General features: G+C 43.4%; 1 protein-coding gene across 5 annotated transcripts in view; it reads left to right on the top strand.

Annotated features, from left to right (window-relative positions):
• Positions 1 to 5,695, top strand: part of ADIPOR2 (adiponectin receptor 2) — a 58,527-nt gene extending 52,832 nt beyond the window's left edge. For all 5 annotated transcript variants that reach the window (XM_075006009.1, XM_075005979.1, XM_075005999.1 and 2 more), the window contains 4 exons: positions 21 to 207; positions 1,487 to 1,674; positions 2,609 to 2,802; positions 3,859 to 5,695. In XM_075006009.1, the coding sequence (XP_074862110.1) occupies positions 21 to 207; positions 1,487 to 1,674; positions 2,609 to 2,802; positions 3,859 to 3,990 (701 nt within the window). In that variant the 3' untranslated portion in view covers positions 3,991 to 5,695. The remainder of the gene's footprint in view (positions 1 to 20; positions 208 to 1,486; positions 1,675 to 2,608; positions 2,803 to 3,858) is intronic.
• The last annotated feature ends 6,722 nt before the right edge of the window (positions 5,696 to 12,417 follow it).

Raw genomic sequence — 12,417 nt, 5'->3', positions numbered from 1 at the left:
TCTGCTTTATCTTCACTTAGGTTGTGTGTTTTTCTTGTGTCTGGGAATCTTCTACATGTTCCGGCCAAACATGTCCTTTGTAGCACCTGTGCAGGAGAAGGTAGTTGTTGGAATGTTCTTCTTGGGAGCCATCCTTTGCCTCTCCTTTTCATGGCTTTTCCACACAGTTTACTGCCATTCAGAAGGTGTCTCTCGGCTCTTCTCCAAGTAAGTATCCAGGGTGAAATATATGTTAGATGGGAAAAAGTTGGGCAGAAGTGGCAGGGAATCATAGCTAGGGTTTGGAAGCCCCATTGTAGTAGTAACATGCCTAGCTGCGTGACCCCAGAGACACATTTGGATTGTAGTTGGTGAGTAAGGGTACATGTGGTTTCTTCCAACCCAACATTCCTTAGACCACGGTGGAGTGCCAATTTCTATATCCTTTTACTGGAGCAGTCTCAGAAACAGCTTTTCTTTTCTTTTCCCTTGGCCATTGAGATGTCTATACTTAAATTTTTAGCTATTCACAGCTAATATTCCAAAGTCTTGATGTAATTTTTTTGCCTTTTTCTTTCTTTTAATATATTTTGGGTCCTTTTGGGCATTGCTAGACATAAAGGTTCTGTCAGATAAAAGGAGATTTAGGAGGTATAGCTCATGCCCCTGTTAAGCACCCTCCTTTGGCTGGACAATGAGGGTGTTTTCCTCGGAAAGGTCACTTAATCAGGGCTGAGAAGTCTGCAGGTCAACCATGAAAAGAGTCTAGAAGGACCAAAAGACTTCCCTACTAAAGAACTTGTTCTTGCACAAAGTGGTGGTGGTGTATGAATCACCTGTCAGGAAGCAAACAGTCTGACAGCAGTTCTTGGCCCAGTTAGAACTGCTGCAGTCCAGCTCAACTGTGTGTTAAAGTCTGCGGGGCTAGGGCCAGCTGTCCTGCCTCAAGGTCCAGGATTGTAGCAACTCTGCTTGCTCTGCACCTAGTTGATGTAAAACGACCTTGGTTGTTGATGTGAGTAGTTGCCTGTTATGTGGTCACTGAGACCCTGGATGGGGAGTCTGCGTTTGCCATCCTCGTGTGGGCTTGTCAGACAAGTCAGAATGAAGTGTCCAGAATTCTGGCTGCACTCAAGCAGGACCCACAGTGCATATCTGTTTTCTTTTGCATCAAGAAAATTCTCCCAAGTGTGTGTAGTCAGTTTCTTGCCCTCTGATTGAAAACATGAGGTAGTCTTAAGTGGCATCAGCTGTTTATACCCTGGGCCTGTAGAATGTTGAGCTCAGAGGAACAGCATACATCTGCTGACCACTGCTCAGTAAAGATCTTCTAACTGCATGGCTAGGCAAGAATCTGCAAGAGGCTGTGTGGAAGTAATAATTCAGTGAACAAGGTAAGGAAGCTCATTTTGCAGGGATAAGTAGGCTCTCAATATAAGCAGTAGATGGTAGATACAGGAACATCTGGGGTTGGCTCTCTTTGTTACCTTGTTTTATCCTGTTCTAGGCTGGATTATTCTGGCATCGCACTTCTCATCATGGGCAGCTTTGTTCCATGGCTGTACTATTCCTTCTACTGCAACCCTCAGCCCTGCTTCATCTACTTGATCGTGATTTGTGTCCTGGGCATTGCAGCCATTCTAGTCTCCCAGTGGGACATGTTTGCAACTCCTGAGTACCGGGGGGTAAGAGCAGGTAAAAATTTTTTTTTTTTTTTTTTTTTTTTTTTAGTCCCCTGCTTTAACTGCAGTTGATCTTTCCTACAAACTCATGACAAAAGCAGAGTCCTAGAAAAACCCTGCATTGCCACAAGATGCCTACATGACTGGGAAACGCTGCCAACACATCCTTGGACAGTAAACTTATTACATCTGCTGCAAGAGAGGCATTGGTGTTGGGTTTAGATGCAGAAGTTCGGGGGCAGCACATAGAATGGGGGACTTAGTTAAGAGTATTTCCATAATTGTTTAACAAACAGTAAGATACTAGCAATCAGTATCTGACTCATGGGGTTCCTAGTACATCTTGTCTTGATATAAGATTAGGTTGCTAAACTTTGAGACAGTATAATATGCTGTGCTAGGGTGATCTTGAAATGAGGCCAGCTGTGATCTGGCAAGTTACAGGATCAGATAAGCCTCAAGTGTAGTTTCTTCTGTGTTGATTCCTGGGGCAGCCTGCATGCTATACTGTAAATAGTGTACATCACTGGTCATTTCCTTTTTTCTGTGTGTGTCATTCTCTACCGTACTTTCAGTAGCAGGATATTTTATGGGATCTAGGCGCCCTCTATAGCCCAAAAATGGTCACATTCAAATTGGTGCAGAAATCTCCTGTACATAGAGGCACTCATTGACAGTGAAACAACAGCATATCTAGTGGAGCTGTTGTCCAGTATTCAGTGTATCAAGGAATGCGCTGCTTTCTTCAGCACTTACTTAGTTACGTTATATGTTATATAAATTATATATATATATACACATATGTTATAAGTTATATGAACTTGCTGCCATAACTGCAGGTGTCCAACTTGAACTGCCTCCATCTTACGTCTTTTGTGAATGTTAGGCTCTGCCTATTGCTGCTTTCTTGAGCCAAGCCGCAATCCACCATTTTTCTTTCCTTGTAGGAGTATTTCTGGGTCTGGGTCTCAGTGGTGTCATCCCTACCCTACATTTTGTCATCTCTGAAGGCCTTCTCAGAGCAGCCACAATGGGGCAGATAGGCTGGCTGGCTCTGATGGCCTGCCTGTACATCACTGGTGCTGCGCTGTATGCTGCCCGGATACCAGAGAGATTCTTCCCGGGCAAGTGCGATATCTGGGTGAGTCTGAAAAGTAATTGGATGTTAAGAGTGTGGCATACCAGCTTGTTAGGCTGAAGACGGATATTGCTATGGAGTTGTTTCTTTGGTGGCAACTGTTTAGCTATTCAAGGTAATTAGAATAATACAGTGACCCCCCCTCCCTTCTAAAAGCTGCTTGTCAGATTTCGTGATCTGGAAGCAATTAATGGATTTGACAATTGAAAAGTTGAGACGGTGCTGTTACAAATTGCTGAAATGCCTTTACAAAGGCTAGCTGTGGGACTGTACTTTGTCCCTGAGGTGCTGCCAAGTTCATGCCATGTTGCTCTTAGTCTCAAAGGTATCCAAATGGGTATCCAAACCCACTATACATGCTGTTACCTCTTCCTTTAAACTGGAAGGTGTGTTCAGTATCACTCCCTCATAGTTTCCCTTTGGTGCAGTGTAATCACGCACTTCCTAGGTTCGTTATTCTGGCTAGCCAGTGACTGAACTTCAGATTTTAGCATTAATTAAACCTCAGACAACTCGTTGAGCCGTGTTCAGGTTGGCTCTCCCCCATGGTGATAGAGCAGACGGAACAACTCTGTTTGGAAAGGCCATTTGATTATGTGTCTGGGACTACTAGAGCAGAACGCCAATACTTATCCCAACTGATAAGATAGGACATGTCACTAACTCCAGAAATTACCAAGCAGTAAGAGTAAAGTAAAAATACACTACTTGTCAGCCTTTTAGCCTGGGAACTGGCTGCATGCTGGTGTGATAACTGCCAAAGATGGCTAGGGGTCTAGTTGTGTGTTTCTTTTAAGTTTCAGGTATGCAAAGTGATTCTGGTGGCTATGCCATCTGAAGCAGATGATTTTCTCCTGCTTCCAGTGAATGCAGCTAGAGGAGGGGGAAGGTGCTGTAGCCAGTGATACTATAGCAGCTGATTTAATATGGCACATTGAGTAGCTCAGCAAGTGAAGTTAAGCTGTTGCTGTTGTGCACTGAAACCCAACACAAGTCTTTTTGGAAAGAGAGTGATACTTCGACTCCGTCTGTCTGAACTGTCATGTCTTGCTTCCACAGTTCCACTCCCATCAGCTGTTTCACATCTTCGTAGTGGCTGGAGCTTTTGTGCACTTCCATGGTGTTTCGAATCTTCAGGAATTCCGTTTCACAGTTGGGGGAGGCTGCACAGAGGAGGGAGACATGCAGTAAAACCTGTCTTCAGCCCAGGATCGTAACCAAAACAGAGGACTGCAAGAGGAGTTAAATTTAACTGTCTAGTGACATGAGCACCTGCAAATCCAAGCCTCATGTAATGGGATATGGAACCTTCTTGGGATTTCTAACAAGAGAAATCTATACCTCAAATAGTGGAGTGAATCAATTTGAAGACCAGGAAATTCTGAAACCCTAACTTATTCTTGATCTACAGATTGAGCGACAGAGGACCGTCTCCAAATCGGCTTCTGTTTAATGCCATATTTATTTGTAGAAGATGGGAGGCTTAGCAGTTTTCTTTTTTAAATCTAGGTTAAGATTTATATCTTCTTTAGGGGCAGTGGAAGGAGCTGATTTTTAGATGCTCTTTTGGGGAAAAATGTAAATAAGATTTCTAACTTTCTGTTAAAATAAATTTATATAAATGTTTTAAACAAAAGGGGTGGGAGGGGGAGAGAAAGGGGTTTTGTATAGAATGCAACATGCAAGTACCACACACTGTTTCAATTTTGCACAAAAAGTGACTGCAGGAGGATCAGGCAAAATGCTTGGGAGTGAGGCATGATGGTCCTGCAGACTCTCCTGGAAGCTGGCAATATGGCATTGTGATAAGAGCCGGCTGAAAACATGACCTATAACGTTTGGCCATGGCCAATTGCCTATGTTTTAATCAAAGTGTCATACAGGTCTTAGTAAGTTTAGCTGTTCAAGGTAATTAGAATAATACATCTGACCCCTGCCCAGCCACATGAGACAGTTGCCTTCTGAGCTTTCTTGGCCCTCGGGGTGGGGGAGTGGGGCATTGGATTGTGGAATTAAGAAAAATGAACTTGCACAGTTTGTTGCCACATGAAGAGGAGTGTGACAGGTGTGTGTCAGAGCAAGAAAGAGATGTGGCACATGAATCGCATCCATGGTACCTGTCTGCAAACAAAATTCCATTTTCTAGCTTTTTGGTTGGCATTCATGGCTCTGCCATACTTTGATATGATTACATAATGTAATGGCACTTGTTAAATAATACAGTAGCTATTCCAGTGGGTAGACATGGGGAGGAAAGGCTGGCACTGGAAAGAAGGGAATATGCACTCCTTAGCCACAGAAGTTCTAGTATTTCCTAGTGCTTAATTAACTAAACTCCCTGTCCTACTGTTGCCACTGCTCCTGCTGGAAGGGCAGCTGACTTCCCCTGGTATCATGGGTATTGTTGTGAAGCAGTCAGCAGGAAACAATCAGATTGGATGGTTCCTCTTGACCTAAAGCATATCACGTTCGTGTATGTAGAGAGCTGCGTGGCCTCCAGAATCTTGTGACTTTTTAAAATCTGCACTAAATCCTGCACAGTTTTCACTTTTCAGGTCCAGTCAATCAATGTAATTTCCCAGCCCTGCTTAACCAATGGGGCAGACCTGGGATTTTTTAACTTGGAGGTAAAATTGAGACCATTTGGACTCTTGTGGAGCCCCTGCATAGGGGACAGACACTCATCCTTGGTAAACTGGGGTGGCTTGATCTCTGAAACCTAGTCAGAAGGCAGAGAGAGAAGCAGATTGCTGGAGAATCTTCTGAGTCTTGAGGCAAAGTTAATTGTTGGGGATATTGTTTGGCATAGAATGTCGTGTAATGGAGTAAGTGTCTAGTTTCTGGAAGCTTAGAGCTGCTACCTGATGAGTTATAGAGTCCCTAAGGTGCTGTGCTTCACAAACTAAGGGGAAAGCACAATCGTTCTAAATTTTAAAAGGATGAAAGTTTAAATTTGCAAGTGAAAAATGTGGCTTGCAAAGATCTGACAAACACTATTGGGAAGCAAGGCTGTTATTGAATGTTTCAAGGGGTTATTTTGTCTAATAGGGTTGAATAGAAGTGGGAGGCTTCGATTTATTTTCAAGGTTCCTCACTGACTCTACAAAGGAAGCATTTTCTCCTTGTCTTTGGGTGAAGTTATTTAAACATTTCTGAAAAAGCTTAGCAGTGGAAAGAGGTGCTTTGTTCAAGCTTGTGGGAAGCTTACGGGGATGTTTTGCTTCTCAGGATTACCTAGCTGGGTGTCAGTAGGACTGAAGGAAAGGCTTGTCCAGTGGGTTTGTGCAGTGCCTACTCATAATACAGATCAGTATTAACCAGGCGCCTGTGATGAGAGGGTTTAATAAGCATAGACAGGAGATGTCTCTGCTACTTCAGACAGCAGTGGTACATATCAGAACCGGACTTGTTCTGGAAAGCACTTTGGATACCTCTGTATCAATACCAGCAAAAGTGGCACTCTCCATCCTGAATCGCCCTACACTCACTCCCTGAGGGACACTGTAACCTGCCCCAACGCAACAGAGAGCTATTACAAAAACACAATACTACACCTGCTGTTCTTATCTCAGTCGATCTCTGTGTAGGACTTTTTTGTGCTCCAATAAACTGCCTAGCTGTGCACTTTCTTCCCTCCGTAGCGCTTGCTGAGAACTCTTCCCAGGTTGGCACCTGAATGCCTTACTCTCAGCGATCAGACGCTTGCTTGCTCTGTGTGCAGATTATTGCCATAGAATAGATAAGACCTACAGCTCCTTTCCTTCCCCATTAAATAGTGGCCTTGTTCAGTATTTTCTTTTTTTTCATTGCTTACTGTTGAAAGCAACAAAGCACATTCGGGAATATTTTCCTGGTTGGGGTCTATGGTGACTGGTTCCATATGAGATGGGATCTCATGACTTGCTGTGTTCTTAATTTCTGCTAATAAAAGAACCAAATGGGATATTGACCAAATTAGGCTCTTTGTTTCTTTGTCACAGTAAAGTAATTTGTTCTCTCTCTCTCTCCCCCAATACTCCTGGTTGAACAACCAGCCTGTCACTAATGGGTCCAATAGTCCAGAAGTAAACTTGAGACCCAGAGAATTTTAATTACTTGCTTGGCAGGGTCGGGGATGTACTGTGAACACTAGGACAGGACCCACATGCTGCCGAATAGTTGCGCAAGTGTTGCTTGATAGCATCCCTTTTAATTGCAGCACAAATGAAGGGAATAAAAGTCCAAGCTGACTCACGGACCAGGCAGACTTCAGTATTTCTTTATTTCTTTAAATACTGCCTTTTAGCAAGGACACCCATATGCAGCAGCTCCTGTGTGCTCACCTGCAACAAAACTTCATATTGTGGGCTTTGAGTTTGACAGCATATGAATCAAGCTTGTTGCTCTTTGTGCCTTTGGTGTGTGATGGAAATATTACCTTTGTTTCTAGATCTTGGACTCAGTTTGCATTGTAGGTCCTGACTTTTATCTGAGATTGTTTTACAAGAAGTACTTTTGTCTAGTTCTTAACAGCTGGGTGTACACAGTTTAAAACCTTTTTAGCAACTGGATCTGTCTAGCAAACAGGATCAGCAAACCAGATGCTTGTGTGTGATTTCAGGACCACAGATACATCTTCAGAATTTCAAAATGGTTTGGCAGCTACTTATAAAGTTAAATGACACTGTTATCAAAAAGTGGGGTATACCCTTGCTCTAGCAGCGTTCGAGACATTTCCTCTGTTATGTGTCCTCCACACTAGCAGGAGAATGGCTTTGAAAACTGGCTGAGTAATTGCGGGCTAAGGGGACCTGTTAGCATCATTATTGCAGACGAGTCGCTGTCATATCGTGAAGCATCTCTTTCTAGGTTAGACAGTATCTTTACTAAATTTCTAGAGAGGCCGGTTTTAAATACTGCCCCAAGAGTGACTTTTATCTCTAACTACTTCACCCAATGCACAGTGAGCCTTTGAAACTTGTTGCTGGAGAACGCTGTGAAGGCCAAAAGTACAACTGATTTCAAAAAAGAATTAAGTAAATTCTTGGTGGACAGGTCCATCAGTGGCTATCAGGCAGGGATGCAAACCCATGCTTTGGGTTATCTCTAAATCTCTGACTGCCTGAAACTGGAACTGGACAACGGAATGGATCACTGAGCTGTTCATTCCCTTTGAAGCATTTAGGAGCAGCTGCTGGAAGACTGACTACTGAGCTGGATGGGCCATCTGAGGCTGAATCTACACTTACCTGGAATATTGATGGCTGCTACGCAATGGGTAGGACAATTACATATCAAAAATTGATTTTGCAGCCGTTGATATTTGTCCCTGTCCCTGCTGCAGAATGCCGATGGGAGCGCTTGTCCTATTGGCATTCCTTAATCTCTGCGGCTCACAAGGAGTTTGGGGGTCAACATTGACCCCAGAATGTGCCATTTTGCGCCTGTATGGAACGGCACCCCAGAAGATTGAACCTAAGCGTTCAATCTTCTGTGGCGAGTGTAGACTCAGCCGGACTCAGTATAGCCATTCTTATGTTCTAAAGGGCAGAGGAAGAGGGTATTTCAGTCTGTCTGCCTTGCCTTACCTTGTTCCTCTTCTCGGACATCTGTTGGTTTGGAAATGAGACGAACCTTTTGTGCTTCCATGGAGCCCAAGTGACCCTCTAGTAGTCCTTAACCTTACAGCTCCTTGTTGTACACAAGGAGCAGAAAAGAACACTGCGGTAGCACAGTGTGAGATAAAATACTGAACAAATGTATGTTTAAGGAAATAAACTTTGTAAATTTAACACTACAGGTTGAACCTCTCTAGTCTGGCACCCTTGGAACCTGATCAATGCCAAGCCAGAGAATTTGCTGAACCAGAGGTCAATATTGTCTAGCAGCCTTATGAACACTTCCACTGCTTAAACATTTAAGGCTAAATTAGAGCTAGCAGCACAGAACACTGAGAGACAGGACTGGTGGCTGGAAACAAACTTTATAGGACTGTGGGAAACTTGGCCACACCATGGCAAGTGGACAGCCTAACTAAAACCATGCCAGATCATGGTTGTTGCCAGATCAGAGTGCTGAACTAGAGAGGATCAACCTGTACTATTTTTTGCTGTGTGTAATGCCTAGCACAATGGCATATTGACTGTATATGGGTCCTCTACCAACCTTACAATGCAAATAAATTATGAAAGGAAACAGTCTACAGATTTCTCTTGTGGGGGTGAGGAGCAATGGGAGGTGAAGATTCTGCAGCATGTTGCAGCGATACGGTCTGAAACAGGGCTTTTTTTTATTGGCTACAGCTGTTGTGCTAGGCGCTAGGATTGCTCTGTCCTAGAGCATGGCATTTCTCAAATTTCCAGGCCCCCATCGAATGCACGTTGGAATTTTAACCAAAAGGCATGCTTCCTCCCACAGTAACCCTTTCAACTGAGGTCAACATTGTGGTAGAGGGAGGTAGAATTAAATGCCTTCAGAGCTGTATCATTGCTATTGCTGAGAGGAAGGAAGTTCTGTCTTCATCGCTCTGATCTCCCCTGACAGGTTGTTTCAGTACATGCAGTGTCCCCTATGAATTGTCCCCTATGAAGACCACAACTACTGGTTTCTGCTTCAGCAGTCTTCTCCTAAGGGCTGCCACTGTCAGAATTCCTTGCTTGCACTGTATGCAGCTGCGGGAGTGAATAAATATCATGACTGACAAGCTTCTGTATAACATATCACCCAAATTTGCCCTGTTCTTCATCTGAATGGAAAGAGGAGGGTGGCAGATTCTCTGCTCCCATACTGGAACATGTCAGTGGCTATTGTTACTGTGCCTCTTAGAAACTCAACTGGCACATGGGTCCTTCCTCTTCGGAAAATTTCCATTGTAGTTTATTTTGGGGATTATAAACAACTGCGCTGTGGCACAATCCCATCCAGTCGAACAGATTTACTAGTCCATCTAGTACAGTGTTTCTCACTGTGAGAGTCCAAAGAGACATGGACGACATGTTGCTATATGTGAATGACTTCTTCCAGAATGCACTCTGAGTGAACATCTCATCTCTGAGGAGGAGGAGGAAATGTGCCCTGTCTGAAGCAAAGAAACCATTATCCATAGGTTCAGGACATGTCTGTGTTCTGAGTTGCAGTGGTTTTAACTAAAGATATGATTATGAACCAATTTTAGTTAAACTGGTGGGAAAGGCAGTTGGGCATTCTTATTTTGCTATAAACTAATTTAGTTTGTCTTAATTTGATTAGGAATAGGTTGATGCTAAACTGCAATGAACCACTTTTAAACTGAACTAAATGCCATATGCATGGTTTAAATTGGTATGAGTTCGTGTGTAGATGAGTCTTAGTGCCGGGGTTGCTTCAGTTACCTCTGGGTCACATCCAAATGCCCAGTTCCTCTATTGAGCCCATCCCTGATACCAAGAATTTCATTGATTTAGGCAGTAAGATCTCTCCTGCCAGACACCAGTCATTCCCATCCTGCCTATTGTATCTCTCAAACTACTGTGTCAATGGTAAGTTTTCTGGCTGTCACACACAGCCTGCATCTACTCCCTCCTGTGTTTAAATACTGACCTTGCAGTGCTAAATCAAGTATTCTGGCTGATGTGGATTCAAAATTCAAATGTGAGCTGAGTGCTATGGAGAATTAAAACTCCAGATCTGGGTTTTGGGAATAAAATCTGCTCTGAAATATACACCACATCTCTTGGAATTTAGTAGAGGGTTTTTTATTTATTTATTTATTTTTTTAAAAAGTCCATTTTACAAACTCAGTTAATTATTCCAGAATAAATTACAACAGAGAGGAAGCCGTGCTAGTCTCTACACTATCAAGACAAAAATCAGTCAAGTAGCACTTTAAAGACTAGCAAAATAGTTTACTAGTTGAGCTTTCGTGGGACAGGCTCACTTCTTCAGACCATAGCCAGACCAGAACAGACTCAATATTTAAGGCACAGAGAACCAAAAACAGTAAGCAAGGAGGACAAATCAGAAAAAAATGATCAAGGTGGGCAAATCAGAGAGTGGAAGGGTGGGTGGGTGGGTGGAGTTCAAGAATTAGATTAAGCCAAGTATGCAGATGAGCCCCTATAGTGACTCAGAAAGTTCCTGTCCCGGGCACATTAACACGTGGTTTAAATCGGGACAGGAACTTTGAGTCACTATAGGGGCTTGTCTGCATACTTGGCTTAATCTAATTCTTGACCTTCTCTACCCACCCCTCCACTCTCTGATTTGCTCACCTTGATTATCTTTTTCTGATTTGTCCTCCTTGCTTACTGTTTTCGGTTCTCTGTGCCTTAAATATTGAGTCTATTCTGGTCTGGCTATGGTCTGAAGAAGTGGGTCTGTCCCACGAAAGCTCACCTAATAAACTATTTTGCTAGTCTTTAAAGTGCTACTTGACTGCTTTTTGTTTAGAATAAATTACATTTGTCATATATTCCCATCTACAGTCAACCCTTTCAGCTGTCCCTTTTATTCCCCTGATTCACCTGAGAGAAGCGAGATGTCTTGTGCTCCTACCTCCAGTACAATTACAACAAACTAGAGCAGGCTGGGAATTTTTGACCAAGTCAGTTTTTCATTAGAAAATGCAATTGTCAGACCTGAAACCTTTCTTGGGGAAAAAAGGCAGGACCTGGTGAAACTTGCCTGTGGAAGGCTGCTTGAATCATGATAGACTGAGAGAAGCATTACAAGTTGTCCCTCCCACCTCAGATTTTGCCCCCTCCATTCAAAAAAAAAAAAAAATCTGAGATCCATAACCCCAAGTGCATGGTCGTAGGTGTGCAAGTGTAAATTTTTGTCTCAGCCCTAAACAAGGAGGGGGAAAAAAAAAATTACAGCTGTGCTTCATCATGCCATGCTATGATGGCAGCATAATACCTCTCAGCTGGAGCTGAACAATGGCTTCTTTCACAGCTGCCCGTTTATTTCTCCATTTGTGATTTTTTTTTTGGTTTGTTTTATTATTTTTCTTTGCTATTTTTGCCTGGGCTGCCCAGTGTTCAGTGCTCAGGAAGATGACAGTAGGAGCAGCTGCTTTTCATGGGTATTTTTCCTTAACTAAGGGGTTGCGTGAGAGCTGACGTCCCTTCCAAACAAGCAAGCAACCTTGGGAACACAGTAAATCCTACTGTGTTGCAGAAGGGGAAAACTGTAGATGTACGTTCGGAGCACCTTTGAGAGTCAAAAAGCAAATTTTTCATCATTCTAAGGATTAAAAATACCAAAAGCATCATAGACAGTTCTCCATTGGACCAGCGGAGAGGCAATGCAAAGAGTGGTTTTCAAAGAGAACTAAACTTTAGGGCTTAGATACGCTGTTGGGGTGGGGTTTTTTGTGTTTTGTTTCTTCTTTTTGATGGGGGGAAAAAACCCTTTTGCAGCCACACTGCAAAGCTTGCTGTTCTGGAATAAGGCATTGAACTCCACCAGAACGAGTGACTTTCGTAGACCCTCACATTTAGAGCGACCATGTCCCCCGTCCCAAATATGGGACAGAGAGATGTGGAGGAGGGGCAGCTCCTCCAAGCCCCAGGGAGCCAGGAAGGAGGCAGCAGCTGCCAGCCCTCCTCAAGAGCCCCGGCGAAGTTGCAGCTCCCAGTGCTCCCCATGCTTCCTTGAGGT

This window comes from Carettochelys insculpta, chromosome 1 (genome assembly GCF_033958435.1).
Source record: "Carettochelys insculpta isolate YL-2023 chromosome 1, ASM3395843v1, whole genome shotgun sequence".
NCBI lineage: Eukaryota > Metazoa > Chordata > Testudines > Carettochelyidae > Carettochelys > Carettochelys insculpta.
Note: the sequence above shows the minus strand (reverse complement) of the source record. Positions and strands in the feature narration are given on the sequence as shown.